Below are 16,574 nucleotides of genomic sequence, written 5' to 3' on the forward strand. Positions count from 1 at the left end.
AACTAGAGAAAACCAGTATATTTAAAAACCCTCTAGAGCTAATATTGCTCTCTTGAAGCTGAAACAAGTCAAAGCCAAACTTATATTTTTATAAAGCTGACGGTTACTGAAGAGGTTAAGTCAGAGTGAGTAGATTTTGATGTGTCCAACTCAAGAGTGGTGTGCTTCTCTGAAGGTTTAGGAATAGTAGGTAAAACCCAGTGGTCTGTCTTCTGTGGGAAGCTGAAGTACAGAAGATCCAGAGGTTCCTTCTGAACTTAAATTTCTGCGACTTTGGTTTTTACTCATGAGGAGAAATGGTTTTTGGTTGATTTGCCAGTAGCCATATTAAAAATATTTCTACCAACATACCCTATTCTAATTGTGCTGGGGAACCACAAGGAAACTTGGGTGGTGTTCCAGCTCATCTCCTGACAAACCTGTTCTGACCCAACTGATGCAACAGTCCATGCCTGACAGAACTAGGTCTTCCATGTTAATGCAACATACCATGCAATTTCTGGGTCTCTGTAGGTGGGAAAGAGGAGCAGCTGGTGCCTCTTGAGGACTGTGCTTGCCAAAATGGCTCTGCAGGCCTCACCCAAGTGAGCAGGGAATAGAATTTGAAAGCATTTAACAGAGAATGAAATGCTTTGTGGAAGAAGAAAACCATCAGGACTAAACGAGGGACACAGGGGTTTAGGAGTCAGCTGTCCCAAGGAAGGGAGCTGAGTTCTCTGAGGAGAACAGAAATTTTATTCTGACATAGCAGACACAAAAACATTTTGCTGTTTATTTTCCACTTTTTTTTTTGTTCCTTTCTCAATACAGAGCCTGTTATCAAAGACAGCTTTTCCTTCACCTGGGACAAAGGTCCCAGCCAAAGGCTTCCGACAGCCGAGATACACTCCTGGTGCTGACTCAGATGACTCTACCCAAGCTTCTCTTGTCAACATTAATCCCTTTACACCAGAGTCATATCGACAAATGCTCTTTCGTCCTAATGGCAAGAGGAAGACCAGAGGAGAACTGTAAGTGAGCTCATCTTCAATAGCAGACTGGAAGCAGACTGTTTGAAGGAGATAAGTAATGGAGACATTCAGTATCTGTACTTATTTACTAACAATGACTCATTCACTTCTGTAGTATTCATTGGTGCAGAGCAACCATTACTAGACATGTAAAGGTAAGAGAAATAATAAATAAAAATCAATCACTTCCTTTGTTCAGGAACGGAAGTGGAGGATTAACAGCTAAACCTCAGTGCTATGGCTGTAGCTCTGTAGCTTCACCAGTAATAGGGTGGTCAGGAGAATGATGCCTCTGGACAATGCCACTCTGTCCTGTGGGCAGTACTGAAGTTGCTTTGTGGAGGCTTTCTAAGTGGAAACAAAGATTTCCTAACCTAGGACTGCAGTCTTTGAGGCTTCAGCTAAAAACTAGAGTGTTAACTCTCTATAAAACACAATTTTAAGCTGTGAAGCAAGGTTGGAGGTTTTTTTGAAAGATGTTTTCATTTCAAATCTAAGTTGAATTGCTTCACTGAAGTGATAACACCAGACTTTCCTAAACTTCTGTTGTAGGAAGGATCCTTATCCAAGAAGCCAGATTAAACAGGAGCTACCTACACAGGTGAATGTCTCTATATTTCCCTCCCACAGAGCAGATAAGACGCTAGTAAAGACTTGGTGTTTATACTTGGTGGTGATTTATACTTGGAGTATAAATCATGACATCATGCCAGAGGATGAATACTTATGACAGAATCATTCCAAGCTGAATGTTTTGTTAACATTTGTTTGAGATGACAAACTTAGGAGTGGTTCCTATCTCTAAAGGAAACTTCTACTAAAGCAGATCTGAAACTTTGACAAGTAATACTATAAAACTCACTGGTTTTGGTCAGGAGGTCTTCCTGGGAAATATAATTTGGGTTTCTCAGAGGGAACTGTATTACTAAACTACTGAGTTTAAGTAATAAGTAGGGATTGTACCTTTGTGGTTCAAAAAACAGGTATGTTGCTGTTCCTATGAATTGGTGTACTGAGCATCTTTGGATGTTAAGGGAATAAGGCTTCTATACTGCAAATAACATATGGACCTGCACTGCAAAACCACAAAGATTGAGCTGTGGATAAGTTCTGAGGGCACAGTTTGAATGCAGCAGTACTGATGGCAAATGTCTGAAGCAAGGTGGCAGATTCTGTGCTCTGGGGGAAAACGTCCAGCTGAGGAGTGTCTGTGTGCCTTGGGGTCCAAGGGAAGGCCCCACCACACCTTAAATAGCTACAGGACAGCAAACCCTGTCTTAGAGCTCCAAACAGAGTCCTCTTGCTGTTGCTGACTGCTGTACTTTGCTGGCAAACCTTGGCTTTAGCCTTGGTGGGAGGCCCCATGTACTCCCAGCTGTGATGGCAGAGTTGGGCAGCAGTGTGGGAACCCATGTCCCACAGTCTTCTTCCTCCTTCCCAGTTTTGTCTGGGGGGATGCTACTTATCCAACTGGCTTTTGGAAAGCAAGCCAAGCCTCAACTAAATATCTTCATTTAGAGGAGGTAAGAATCTCAATTTTCCTGAGCAGCTCCTTGAAGGAAATGTCTTGATTTACGCAAGTCTGTAGTTGTGAGTTCTGCTTACAGAAGAATAACGGTACCCTCTAGCCGAGCAGACTGGTATTGCAGGAAAACTGGTCTCCAGGGAAAAACTACACCTGCAGAACCAGTGTCCTACCAGGCAACATCCAGGGGTGCCCCAATTATTATTTTCCCTAGATGAAAGCCTTAAGTAGCTTGTGATTTACTGAAATATTATTCTGCTTGAGTGCTGATTAGATTATGTAACGTAGATATAAAATTGTGTACTATGAGGTATCTTTATTCTCAAGCTTTTTAAGATGGTGTAATTTTACCAGCTGCTTTATGAAATGCAACCTGTTGTGAAGGGCTGCTGTTTCATGTGAGCCACATCTTGCTGGCTGTGAGGACCAACTCTTACCCCCTCCTCTTGAAGGTCATATACCACAAACCACAACAATCACAGCAGTGGTTTCTGTGGAAACCACTGTGCCACATGAGCTGCTTCCCTGTGAGGGATGCAGGAGCATGGAGAAAAATCACTTAGTCCACTCTCTTGTTGTTCACTTCATGCTTCACTGCTTATCTTTTCTTTACTCATCTCCCCTGCCAGTAGGCATCACTCTGCAAGCAGTACCAGCAGCTCCTATTTCCCTAGTGGCCCTTACTGTAGCAATAATGATGTTCCAACTGTTCTGCAGGCTTTCAACCCTTTGTGGAAAAGTGTCTCCGGGTGAGAAATCAGTGGGAATACAAACAAATGCACAGAGAGCTGCTAATCTGCCATTAGTCAACAGCTGGTGCTTCGAACTTGAAGAGCCTGAACTGATGCAGAATGGCCTTGCTGCAGGCAACCTCAGCTGCCAGAGTACAGCAGCTCCTACATAGCTAGAACCAACATTCAGGCCATGAAGCTTCTCTCCTGTTTTCAAAATAGGCAATAACTCTGTCTTGAACACAAATTCAGTACATGGGTCTGGTTAATTCAGAGGTACTGGATTTCTACCTACCAAAGCTGGTAACAGGTCTTTTCAAACCTTGTCTTTAGGCCAATTACTTCAGTATTTTGTTGTTGCCTGCTGTTCTTCTCTGACTGATTCCATCAGTTACGGGTCTAGAAACTGGTCTGGGCTGCCAAGAGAGGAGATGGGATGGCAGTAACCCAAGAAGGCTTAGGCACATACACCAAACTAGACTAAAATTGTCTTTAGCTGCAGTTTCTACCTCTATGGCTAGCAAGTCATGATTTTATAAAAACCAAAGCAAACACAGCCCCACAATTTGACCTTTGGTAGGTGGTCAGAAAAAAATGCTATGGTTAAGTGAAAGGTAGTATTTCAAGAAGAACAGGCAGTGCACCTACACACATGCCTGTGTGCATCCAGAATGGGAGAGAGAGCAACATGGGTAGTCTGAGAGCAAGTGCTACACACGTCTGAAAACATAAGATATTATTTTTTAAGGCTTTCTTTAAATCTTTCAGCTCATACTTGTCTTTGCTGTTTTTGTGACCTTTTAGAGATATCCTCTGAAAGAAAGCAATATGGTTTCCCGCTACAAGAAGGAGTTCCTGGAATTAGAAAAAATTGGTGTGGGGGAATTTGGCTCTGTCTACAAGTGCATCAAACGCCTTGATGGATGTGTTTATGCCATCAAACGCTCCAAAAGGCCTCTGTCAGGATCCTCAGATGAGTGAGTTTGCTGGCTAGAAACTGCCAGTTGAAATGATGGGCATGTTCTTGAGAGGTGTGATGAGGAGGGAGGGAGTGTGGATCTCAAGGTATTGCGGGATGGCATGAGCAAAAATTGACTGCTGTTGCACTTCCAAGTAACAGTTATAAGAGTGGGGGAAGATAGCACTGTACAACTATTGATATAAATGTCTAAGAAAGAAAGAAGTCCTATGCATTGCAAAGTGAGATGATGGCTTACTCCTTGGGTCCATCCAGACTTTTTTCTTTAAAGTAATAACTGTCAAGTCAGTTTGTTTGTAGTATGTCCTTGCCCTGCTGTATGGCCAGCATTGCTCTCATCTGTATTGACCAGCTCGTGGTGTCCTGCATGCTAAAGCAAAGTCTTTGAAGTTGTTGCTGCTTTTGCCTCTTCAACAAAAGACTTGCTCAGTGATTATTTTGTGTGGGCAGCTGCTCAGCACAGTTGAGCAAGGGCAGGTTTTTCTTCAGCAGCTGTGAGAGTCTGTCTGTCAAAACTTAAGAGAAAGTCCTGATCATCTCTGCTCCCCCTTTCTCAAGCCAGGTGGCAATCTGGGCTCTCAAGCTGACTCTGTCACTCTGTCACCTCTGCTCTTTCTGGGTGTGCTTCTCTAGGCAGCTGGCACTGCGTGAGGTTTATGCTCATGCTGTCCTTGGACACCACCCCCATGTTGTGCGTTACTACTCGGCCTGGGCAGAGGATGACCACATGATTATCCAAAATGAGCACTGCAATGGTAAGAGCTGGGACAGTGTTAAAGGTTGAGATCTCAGGATGGATGCAGTTGTCCCCTTAAATATGGGACATTTTGGCTTACAACAAAGCAAACAGCACCGGGGCTACACATCCATGGAGAATCCAGTAAGGGCTCATAAGATCTAGATGAAGCTCTGAATGGTGCCTGTATATTAGAAGCAGTGAATACCCTCTAATTTCTGGGACTTTAAAACTGTTCCTCTGTGTTGGTTGGCCCGCAGAGGCATTCTCTATGCTGATGCTTAGAGCTGTGCCTGGGACTGTCCAGGTAACATCTGATCTAAGTGACTCAAGAGCAGGTAACTTAAGGGCCTTGTACCTTGGCAACAAACTCATCTTAGTGAAGGTGGACAATGATTGGAAAAGTGGCTACCTGGTCGAAAGGAAGGCAGCTTGCATCTTGACTAGAAGAAAAGGGTTGACAGCTGCAGAGGAATGGAGCAAATAATGAGGCAAAGTGTAAATGGGGTGCTGCAGGCAGGATGGTGCACTCTTACTTGAGTTTGCCCTTGGCCACAGCGCTGTTTGAGAGAAATCTAGAAGGACCCATCTGGCTACCAGAGGAGCTGAAAGCAAATATGTAATGCTCATCTTTCAGCTGCACCTGCAGTTCCGGGGCTCAGTGAAGAGTGGGGATAGCTTTTGGACTAATGCTTTCAAATTTGGTGGAGGGAACCATGACATATAGTGCTTATTGCTGCAGCATTGACATTATTACTCATCTACTAGAACACAAGTAGCTGAGGCTAAAGGAGAAGTGGTGAAAAGTAGGCTGATGGAGAGAGAAGCCATGGTATTTGCTAGAGCTAAAATAGCCAGAGTGCCTCAGTGGAGACCCACAAAACTGTGTCTGTGTCAAATGTTACATTTTTCAAAGTCTGCTAGTGGGAACTTAATTTCCTTGCTTCACCATTCATATACCTGTGTTCTGCTTGTTCACTTGGAGCACCATCAGTGTCACTACCAGGCCAGCCCTCCTGGTGCTCAGTCCTTGCTGAGCAGGAGGCAGGGCGTTCTGAGGCAATTGAAAGGTTGAAGCCAAATGGTGATGTCCAGGTTTGATCACTAGAGCACATATAGAGCACATATTAGCTGGTCTGGTTGGGGTTTGACAGTGCATCCTTGCAAGCCTGCCAGTGTTCTGGGCAGCAGTTTCTACTTAGCTATTAAAAACATACTGCTCTATAAAACCTTTGTTAGCAAGTCTCAGACTGCCTGTTTTCACCTAGGTGGGAGTCTCCAAGATGTACTGTTGGAAAATGCAAAGCTTGGGCAGTATCTCCTAGAAGCAGAGCTGAAGGAAATGCTCTTACAAGTCTCCATGGGGCTAAAATACATCCATAACTCTGGCCTTGTGCACCTGGATATCAAACCTAGTAAGTATAGTGCACTCCTTTGTGGAAGGTCTTGCTCTTGACCCTTCAGGGGTAAGATCTGTAATAGATCCTTCTGATTTGACCTATCATAAGGAAAGAAGACTTACCCTAAAAGGTGAATGTCTTGTGGTTTGTGTGTGTTTTTGTTTGTTTATTTTTGGTTTTGCCTTTTTTTTTTTGTTGGTTTGTTTTTGTTGTTTGGTTTTGTTGTTGTGGTTAGTTATTTATTTATTGTGCCACTACTGCTGCTCTAAAAGTGCTTCTCTGGTAGTTGGCAGCATTTTACTTTAGTCTTGTGATCTCCGTAATCCTGGCTCATGGGAATCACCTTCATACCCGTGGAGCAAGTAGGGCTGCTAATGAAGACAGGAACTTCCTGATTTGCTTCTGCCTCGTTGCACAACACTTGACTCTTGCATGTGTAGCTACCCTGAGGGATTAAGTTCCACCAAAAATAGTAACAAGGTTTCCTTTCTGAAGCTGAGGATGGGCACCTCCTGGGCAGTGCTCCCCCAGTTGCGCAGTTAATATTCTTATAGTGGAGCTCCTTTTTCCTGCTGAAATTGTGCTTTTAGCTTAAAGGGTAGAGGGAGGGGAAGTTTATTTCACTAGGATATTTTCTGCACAAGATACAGCTGTCTTCTGCCAGCTGTGTTGCTGAATATGTGGAGATGGGCAGAAAGCAGACTAACTGGTGGGAAGCATGTGCACAGTTTCTCTGGCTGCAGAGCTTAACTAGTTTGAGAGGCGGGATTTTTGCGGAGTTGTCAGGCTGATGCAGTCTGACTACTGATATCACACTTCCTAAACTTTTCTGTCTTGCAGGTAATATCTTCATCTGTCACAAGCTGGCAGTTGCAGGCCCTGCTGGGCAGGAGAGTGACAGTGAAGATGAATTCTCTTCTGGTGTGGTGTATAAGATTGGTAGGTTTTAGCCTACTTTACAACTGGTTTAAGATTAGGGCTGCCCATTACTGCTTGATGTTGCTCTGTCCTGCTGGCTGAAGAGACTCTTATACAAAACTGATAGCAAAGTCCTGAATGCCCCAGTTACTTACTGGAATTAATAAGGAGACAGCTTCTAGAAAACTCATGAGCTTGTTTCCAAGCTCAGATTCGTGAGTAGGAGCAGACTTGCTCTTTTACTTAGTACTTCGTTGTTGCTCTTACTGGTGCCTATAAAATACAGGCTTTTATTGATGGAGAACTACATCATTTTGCTTCATTACGTTCCAGTTGCTTGTTCTTTGTCCCAGGTGACCTTGGACATGTGACATCAATAACAAACCCTCAGGTGGAGGAAGGAGACAGACGGTTCTTGGCCAATGAGATTTTGCAAGAGGTACAGCTGCTGGCAGGGCAGTGGGAAGAACAGGGTGGGGAGAGATCAACTGCAGTGCAGTTATTAGTATAGTGTGTTCCTCACCTTATCTCCTCTTTCTTCTGTCTGGTGAAATCAGCAGAATTAGTGCTTTATTATGAACAGTATAGGTGTGGGTCTTGTCATGTAATATTTACAGTACTTTATAAGTAACTATCATTGGATTATTGCAACTACTGCCTGTAAGGGGTTAATGAGATAAAACCTTATTGGTTTGGAGACATTTGATTTGCATGCTCAGCTGATATTAAACTGCTGGATGTGATTACTGAGGAATATATTCACCCAGACAGATGCCTTGTACAACGAACACGGAGCAGGTAGTGGGGAGAGGTGAGAGGCACAACACACCTCTTAAACTGACTGCAGTCTTGTCACTGGCCAGTGGAAAAAAAGGAAATCTATATTGAACAACCAGCTTGGATGTGTTGATCAGCTCAGGTGTTTAAGTGACAGTATCTGTGCTGCAAGTGGATTTGGGAACAGCTAGGTCAATGCATGAGATGCAGTCTTGAGTTGGGCATGGCTACCTTATTGCCTTATGGTGAAGGCTGGAGGTACACATCTGTTAGACCATCCTCTGGAGTTGCTGCAGTGATCATAAAGTGGGCTGCAAGCTTCTTGTGGCTGGGTGAAAGCCAACGTGCTGTTAGTTACAGTACTACCTGCTGTTGATGTTTTTGTCCTAAAGAGAAGAAAGCAGCTCATGGGAATGGTGAAGCCAGTGCCATAAACATACTTGCTTGGCTGTTTCTTCTTGAGCTTGGACCCCAACCCACCTTTGTTTAGTACAGCAAGATGTTTCCTTCCTATAACCTTTTACCTTCTCTCTGCAGCAATACTGCAACCTGCCCAAGGCAGACATCTTTGCCCTGGCACTCACGGTAGCTCTGGCAGCTGGCGCAGCACCGCTGCCTCACAACGGGACCATGTGGCACCACATCCGCAAAGGCAACGTCCCATCGATCCCCCAGAACCTTCCCCGGAGCTTTCTTGAGCTTCTTAAGGTGAGGAATTAGTCTTTGACAGAATGGTGGCTTTTGCAGTTGTCACGTGGCAGGAGTGTTAAACTCTGAACTCCTTTGCCTTCTAGCTCATGATCCATCCTGACCCAGCGGAAAGACCTTCTGCCTCAGCTCTGACTAAACACCCTGTTCTCCGTCCTTCATGTGGAAAAGCTCTGCAGCTCCAGCAAGAGCTAAATGTGGAGAAATGCAAGACAGCCATGCTGGAAAGGTAGGACTGGCTTGGGCATGAAGGGGAGAAGGCATGGGCATAACAAGTGCTGGTCACTAGCCTTGAGTGTAGGGTGGTCGTGCTGGGAGAACACAGAATGCAGAAGTACCCAGGCAGGTCCTGTGCCTGGAGCTGGGAGGATGGTGGGGCTGTAGCAGGGACTTGCAGTGCCCAAGCAGCTGGGCTTCAGTTCTAGCTCTGAGGAGCTGGCTGAGTTAGAGCAGTGAACTTGTACGTTAATTGCAACCACTGATGATGGAAAATATTGATAGAGTAAGCAGCCAGTGGGCAGATGAGGAATTGATAATGCACTGAGATAGTGGTCTAGCACAGAAGGAAGGGAATACTCAGGTGGTATCAGAACTACAGATATCTTTTCCCCCTTGTTCCCTCTCACTGCTGTTGGCAATAATGTTTTAAGGTGTTGGGACCTAGGAACTGCCCCACCACCCCCTTAGTGCAGCAGTCAGCTGGAGAGTAGTTTTTTTTGTGTAGACAGAAGAGTGTATTCTCTGGAAGAGTAGCAAGGGAAAAAAGGCAATGGAAAAGAAGCATGTGCCTTTATAAGTTTTGCCATTCACAAATCTCTGAAACAATGGGAGAAAAACTGAGCTAAGGGCTCTTCATGCTGGTGCCAGTGTGTTACTGACCCGATACATAGTTTTCTTTTGGTAAATCTCTAGAGACAGCTACAGTAATCTTCATGTCACCCTCTTGGGTGAAAAGCTGCCCCTTCCTGCTGGAGTATTACAGTAACCTTCTTGTGCAAGACTGTTCATAGCTTGCTTCTGTAGCTGGTGGGGATTTGTGCATGACCCGGTTTTCTTCCTCTCCTCTTCCTTCCATCTCCCCCCTACAGGGAACTTAAAGCAGCTCGCCTTGCCCAGACCCTCATGAAGGACCAAGCCTTAGGAAGTGCCAAGTTGCAAGAGTCTGAAACCTCTTCTAAGCAGAAGAGCAAGCGCCTGGTGGGAGGGAAGAGCTGTCGCTCATTTAGCTTTACTCTGGGTTACTGAATTTTTATGTTGTCCAAAAACTCTGACTGCTGAAGGGCCCTGTGAAAGCTGAGGGTCTGCACAGACCAATGCCCCATATTATCTCTCCCTATCGTGTGTTTTTTTTTTTTTTTGGTGACCTCCTTAGCTATGATGAGACATTGGCTGAGGGAAGAATGACTGGCTTACAGGTGTTGGATCAGGGAATTTAAGGTTACTGTCCCCAGTCTTTTAACTGTTAAATTTCTTGTGTAATTGGTCTTGATATAGACTAAGTGTAGCTCTGCCATACAAGGGAAAGGATGGCATTTTCTCTCCTTACTTCCCTCTTTCTTTAGTTGGGCCCTGTTATTGATGATTCTGTGGTCTTAATGCTCTGGCTGAGTGTATCTTTAGAGGGGCAATAGTGGCTGTACCTGAAGACAGCATCTACAGCAGGGCCCTTCTAGGAGTGAGTAGGTAGAGACCATGGCTATGTTGACTCCTGTGTAGTTAGGCTGGTTACATAGCAGTCCTGGTGGAACTGGGATGCAATTGGAGTGGCATTTCACTGATGGGGGACAAAGAGTAAAAGGAAACACTGAGTTAAGGAGTGAAAGCTGAAGAAAAACTTTCCTTCCCTCAGCTTTCAGCAACAAAATTCCTGTAGCTGAGTAAACTTTCGCAGACTTAGTCCTCTGATGCCTGACTTGCTTCCTGTCGATCGGCAAGGACTCCTTGTTCAGGTGTGGGGGGGTGACTGTGGTGTGCTGGTAGCTGGGTTTGGTACCCACTTCTCTTCCAGTATCTCACACTTGGTGCAGCTGCCTGCCTTCAAACTGCACCCTTTCGGCAGAGATGAGGGGTAAGGGCTTTTCCAGGTTTTTGGAGTTGCCCATGTAACTTGTGGTACGTATTTCGTATTTATTAGACCTCACACTACACCACCGTCCCCCTCCCTGCCAAATGTATCTTTGTGGGTCCTGGTCGGCTGTGTCCTGGTTGGACAGAGCGCTGCACTGTTACGAGGGAGAGTGTAAACTTGGTAACTCGCTTATTTGCATTTTTTTTAACTGAAATTTGTTTTTATGATGCTGGCTTTTAACTGTAAGATCCTATATTTTCAGAACTGAAACGTGCAAATAAACATTTTATCTTATTATTTTAAAACGGTGATGGAGTGACTTCTTTTTTTTTTTTTTTCCCCCTCCTCCCCCGCCACCCGAGAGCTCCCGGTCCCCCGTGGGCCGAGGCGGGTGGCCGCAGCAGTGGCTGCCCGTGGCCGCTCCAGCGCCTGTCCCGCGGGATGGGGCGGGTTTCCACCCGGAACCTCCCGTCCGTCCCTTTCCTGTTCCGGGCGCGGCGCGGCGGGAGAGGTGCGGAGGGCGCGGGGTCGGGCGGCGGGAGCGGAGCGGGCCGGGCCGGGGCTCCCTCGGGCGCTGCTTCAGCCCTGCTTTTCCCCCCGCAGGCTCGCCGGAGAAGGCATGTGGCGGCGACCGGCGTGGCAGGTACGGCCGTGCGGGGCGTGGGGCGGCCCCGGGGTCGCGCCGCGGCCTCCGTGGGGAGGCACTGGGGTCCCGTGTGCTCGGGGCGGGGAAGGGGCGGCGGGAGGAGGAGGAGGAGAAGCAGCTCCCGCCGCTGTCGTGGGTCCGGCAGTGACTCTGTGGGCATGGCAGCAGCCCGGGAAGGGCAGGGGCGGGAATAGCGCCGGGGCCGCTCGCCCAGCCTGGCCGGGGCTGCAGCCCGTGAAGATGCTCTTGTTTGCGCTCGTGTTCCAGGGAGGCGGATGCCGCGCCTTGGTTACTGAGCTGCCGGGGAGATGGTGTACTGAAAGATCTGCCTTGTGCGTGGGACGAGTCTGAGATGGTTTGCGTGTGTGTTAGTGAGGCCCACAGTCGCATCAGAGAGCTGCTGTTTTGCAAACTGCGTTTCCTCTGGTTTAGCTTCCTTGCTCACATGCTACAGGAGATGAGCTTCCTTCCCAGTTCCTGCACATGGGCCTTCTGCAGGAGTGCTCCTGGGCTTTTGTTTCCCCCTCCTTTCCTCTAGGACGGGATATTTGCTGAAATGAAGGCAGTTCCTTTACCTTTTTCCCCACTTGTGTTTAGTTGTGGCTCTGGGGTTTTTGTGTCCTTGATTTGCTTGCCTGCTCAATAGCAGGGGTTGTCAGTGCATCCTACCGCTCATGGCAGCAGATGGATGTGCAAGTGAAGTGGGCATGTCTTGTTAATCTCTGAAGCAAAGCAGAAAATTGATGCAACTATCAAAACTGGTTTTGTTTCCGAAAACCAAAAGAACTGAACAACCACTCTGCTTCAAACTTCTCCTTTCTGATTTATGTATTACAGAATAACAGTAGTTATTGCAAGTCCCAAAAATAGTTTCTGGAGATGTACCTGTGGACCACCCTTTCTCCTAGGCAGCTTTTTAAGGGTGCTTTAACCAGATGTTCTTTGAATAATCCCACTGGCTTCATTTAGCTGAATGGATTTATTTTCTTAATCCCTCCATCAGTTACAGGGAAAAGAACACTCTTGCAGAACCTCCAAAAGTGTTCAGAAAATGAGGCGTCGGGGCTTCTGAATGCTGTTCATGCTTTGTCTCCTGGAAACTAACATGTGTCTGTTCCCTCAGGTGTTTCACCAGGTTGTGAGACATGAGTCTGATACAGTTACCCCACTGGTACTGGAAAGATGTAAGTAGCTCCTGAGGTGCAACTTACTGTTACTCGTTGTGTTTATCTCAGTTTTTAGAACCTCTGAAATATGGTAGGGGAGAAACAGGTAGGTATGGTAGCCCCTAGTGTGGTAACTAAGAATGTGTTGTTTCAAAGGCACAGGCTCGAGTAGCTTCCTGTCTGGTCTTTGTGAGGTCAGGCAGCACTTTAGAGGAGACAAGGGAAAAACCCTGACATAGAGTACCACCTGTAAAAGGCAGGTAGTTGTACTTTATCAGTGGCAGTGAATTGGGCCTGCTGTTGGGATTTCTAACAACTGCCTTTAGGTGTCTCATGTCCTTGTTTCCCAGATTCCTCTGCGCCTGGGGTACTTGTTTAGGTGCTGCTGTGCCCCACTGTGATTTCCTCCAGGTGTACACTTCAGACTTCACTCTTCAGTTCACAGGGTTTTGCAAGAGTGATCCTTCCCTGACTTCCTCCAGCTGTTCTTGAACACAGAGAAGGGATAAACTGTGTCTGCCTAGGCCTGATACCTGTGTCAAAACTAATCACCCTCTAATTCAGAGGATGGAGTATAATAATGCAACTGTATTGTTTTAAAGTCACTGCTTTAAGAAAAAACCCCAATGCAATGCTGTAGTTTTATCATAATGAAACAAATGAAAGTCCAGACAAGTAAATGCAAGATAGTCTTATGACACATGGATATGGCTGTGGAAAATGATGACAAAGGAACATTTGGCTTTCTAAGTGAGTTATTTAGTGATAACCTTCTGCTGGGGGCCTGAATAAGGCAAAAGTCACAAGAGCTTGAAAAGTGGTTAGGAGGTGCAGGAAGTTGTGCTTCTGGCCCTTCACAAGTTGCTGCCAGTTTGTGGCTTGCCGTGATAAGAAGCATTGTAGTTCACCTCTATATGCGTTTACTCTCTCTTGTTTCAGCCATGAATCGTGTTCAGTTACTGGGTCGGGTTGGACAGGACCCTATCATGAGGCAAGTGGAAGGAAAAAATCCTGTTACCATATTTTCTCTTGCAACCAATGAGATGTGGCGGACAGGGGATAGTGAAGTAGGACAGGGAGGTGAGTCTGCAGCCAGCAACCTGCTTTTGCTGTGTTCTGAGCTCATGTTTGCATGTTCAGCAGCACCACCCTTTGTCTCCATGCTGCTGTGTAAACCTCTTGGGTGCAGGGAAGTTTCTCTGGGGTCAGTAGAGATGCTGGTGTGTTTGTGTGTCTCATGCTGACCCCCAGCAGCATGAAGAGAGATCTGCCTGTCAACCTTCCTCTGGAGAAGAGAGTGTTGAGTTGGCAGTTTGTCACTGTTGGGGTTTGTCAGAGGTGTAGTGGGTTCTCTCCTCTTGTTTGTATTTCAAGAGAGGAGAAAAAAAAAAAAGCCTTTTGTCTTTGTTTCTGTCATCACTCTGAAGATACAGGTGTCTTGTTTTCTCTAACTTCTACTCAATGTGGATCATGGGAAGGGGGGTGGGAAATTATAGTCTGAGCACTGTATTCCAGGAAAAGTGATCTCTTGGTTTGAACTGTGCTTCTGCACAATACTTTCACTTGGACACTGATGTGTGGAACATTGAGTTCTGGAATGAAGTGGTATTTTGAGTGTTAGTGTACTTCTGTTTTCAAGTCACTCCTCATAAAAACTAGTTTCTGAATCTTGTACCAAAAAGAGAGTTTGGCATCCAACATAGTTATTTTTATGTAACTTAGGTGATGTCAGTCAGAAGACGACGTGGCACAGGATCTCTGTCTTCAGGCCAGGCCTCAGGGATGTTACCTATCAGTATGTGAGGAAGGGGTAAGTGAACAAGAAATGTGGCTGAGGATTTAATACTTTAATAATTGATTAATGTAATAATTATAGTGACCAGGAGCTATGCTAAGATAGAGGTGCCATAAAATGTCAGCTGACCTGCTACAAACAACTTCTACAAATGGCTGTGTACTTAGATTCTGAATTCAACCTTTTCATCAGGAATAGTGATGAAAAGGACAAGGAGGAATGAATTCAAACTTAAAAAGGGGACATTTAGTTAGATGTATAGATGAAATTCTTTATTGTCAGGGGGTGAGGCACTGGAACAGGTTGCCCAGAGAAGTTGTGGATGCTCCATCACTGCAAGTGTTCAAAGCCAGGTTGGATGGGCTTTGAGCAACCTGGGTTAGTGGAAGGTGTCCCAGCCCATGGCAGGGGGGTTGGAACTAGATGGGTTGTAAGGGACCTTAAGGACCAAACCATTCTGTGATTCTAGATATAGAGTGGAAAACAGCAGCACAGTTCTCTGACCAGAACTAAATTGGTTTTTTGTTTTTTTTTTTTTTTTTCAGTTCTCGAATTTACGTTGAAGGGAAGATAGACTATGGTGAATATACAGATAAAAACAATGTGAGGCGACAGGCCACAACAATTATAGCAGGTAAGGAGCAACACATCAAGGTTCCCCTTGCCCTTTTCAAATGGAGAGGGAGTGGAGGGCCTCTGAAATAGAGCTTGGTTTGTCTCCATCCTCAGTATCCACACTCAAGGATTTTGAGAGAATGAATAGTCTGTACCAGTAGATTTCCTCTGGCACTGCTTGTGAAGACACAGAGTATACACTTGCATGCTGTTGGCATCCTTTGCTCACACAAACCAGTTGATGCAGGAGGCAGACACTGTGTTTTAGGAACGCTGGTGTGTAGTACTGCAGGTCAGGCAGATTCCTTTTCTAAGCAGAGGTTGTTTAGTAGCTCTGTCTCAGTTTGCTGGAATTTTTTCTTCCTGTTAAAGACTGGAGACTTCACCAGCTTAAAGGACCTCTGGATGATTGTTCTATGTGCAGATAACTCGGTGGAGAATTTAGAAACACCTTGTTCTGGTAGCCAGTAGAGGCAAGAAGAGCACAGAATGGATAAGGAGCACACTTATGCCTTGGATAGACACAAGGAAAAAGAGAACTAGAAAACTCTTTCCTTGAGCATTTAAATAGTGTGAGCATCCTACATCTTTACTGTGGGTAGAGCTGCTACCTTGTGGCTTTTGAGGGAGGGGTAAATTAGTTGGGTAGTAGAGCAAACATTTCTATTACACAAGTATGTCTAAAAAAGCTAGGACAGAGGAAAAGGAAGGAAAAAGAACAACTGTAGTTCTGGGTGTTTCTGCAGCCTCTTTAAAACAACAGCAATCAAACTTTCACATGAGCAGTTCAGCTAGCAGTGGTGTAAGTTGCTGTTTAAAAATTAGTGGAGGGAAGAAGGAAGTATCTTTTTTCTAATTAGTATTATCCTAATAGTTTCCTTGTGCTCAAGAGGCACCATCTCAAGATGCTTTTGAAATTCCTGAGGCTTGATGAAATAGGAGGTTTCTATAGGCTGTTGACATGGTTGTGCAGACTGAAAAAGGAAAGAAGCTGTATCTGATGCAGATTATAATCAAAGAATTAAACTATTATTTTAAAATGTGTCTAGCGTCTTTGACTGCTCAGCAGCTTTTCATCAGCTTTAGCACACTTGTTACATGTGACCACATTAAGTTGTCAGCTTTCAGGGGACACAAAGGGAGAACGCTGTTTCAGACCCTCTTTTGTTCTAGTAATTGTTCTGCTCTGAAATATGCAGCTTATTTTAACACAAATAGGTGGTCTTTGTGGGTATGAAGGCTTGCAACAGGGCGAAACAATCCTCAAGATTAATTTTTTTATCTCTTTTCAGATAATGTGATTTTTCTGAGTGAGGGCTCTACGAGAGATAAGGTGTGAGGTCATTAGTGCTTGAACCCAGGCCATTTCATTCCTTTGGATTTTCAGTGCTTCATAGTCACTTATATTCCTGTAGTTTCTTTAATAAATAAATAAAATACTTGTTACCTGTAGGATATCTGTGTCTTTTTGTTTTTCCACGTGCTTTCTCTGTTATCATT

At 45.2% G+C, this 16,574-nt stretch overlaps 2 protein-coding genes across 2 annotated transcripts in view; both read left to right on the forward strand.

Annotated features, from left to right (window-relative positions):
• Positions 1-11,470, forward strand: part of WEE2 (WEE2 oocyte meiosis inhibiting kinase) — an 18,517-nt gene extending 7,047 nt beyond the window's left edge. The window contains exons 4-14 of the mRNA XM_050324510.1: positions 811-1,010; positions 1,563-1,611; positions 4,071-4,243; positions 4,879-5,000; positions 6,250-6,396; positions 7,222-7,320; positions 7,653-7,738; positions 8,614-8,784; positions 8,871-9,013; positions 9,873-10,896; positions 11,456-11,470. Of these exons, the coding sequence (XP_050180467.1) occupies positions 811-1,010; positions 1,563-1,611; positions 4,071-4,243; positions 4,879-5,000; positions 6,250-6,396; positions 7,222-7,320; positions 7,653-7,738; positions 8,614-8,784; positions 8,871-9,013; positions 9,873-10,029 (1,347 nt within the window). The 3' untranslated portion in view covers positions 10,030-10,896; positions 11,456-11,470. The remainder of the gene's footprint in view (positions 1-810; positions 1,011-1,562; positions 1,612-4,070; positions 4,244-4,878; positions 5,001-6,249; positions 6,397-7,221; positions 7,321-7,652; positions 7,739-8,613; positions 8,785-8,870; positions 9,014-9,872; positions 10,897-11,455) is intronic.
• SSBP1 (single stranded DNA binding protein 1) lies at positions 11,341-16,526 on the forward strand. The gene is made up of 7 exons (XM_050324520.1): positions 11,341-11,363; positions 11,456-11,495; positions 12,622-12,682; positions 13,604-13,744; positions 14,387-14,474; positions 15,005-15,093; positions 16,367-16,526. The coding sequence occupies exons 2-7, from the start codon at positions 11,472-11,474 to the stop codon at positions 16,411-16,413; spliced, it is 450 nt and encodes a 149-aa protein (XP_050180477.1). The 5' UTR covers positions 11,341-11,363; positions 11,456-11,471; the 3' UTR covers positions 16,414-16,526.
• Positions 16,527-16,574: the final 48 nt, after the last annotated feature.

This window comes from Myiozetetes cayanensis, unplaced genomic scaffold (assembly GCF_022539395.1).
Source record: "Myiozetetes cayanensis isolate MyiCay16 unplaced genomic scaffold, myiCay2020 scf3, whole genome shotgun sequence".
NCBI lineage: Eukaryota > Metazoa > Chordata > Aves > Passeriformes > Tyrannidae > Myiozetetes > Myiozetetes cayanensis.

Bases quoted from the DNA above. Each gene is read 5' to 3' on its own strand.
- SSBP1 (XM_050324520.1), top strand. From the start codon at position 11,472: ATGTGGCGGCGACCGGCGTGGCAG. The intron at 11,496-12,621 runs GTACGGCCGTGC...CTGTTCCCTCAG, and splicing joins GGCGGCGACCGGCGTGGCAG to GTGTTTCACCAGGTTGTGAG. The intron at 14,475-15,004 runs GTAAGTGAACAA...TTTTTTTTTCAG, and splicing joins TATCAGTATGTGAGGAAGGG to TTCTCGAATTTACGTTGAAG.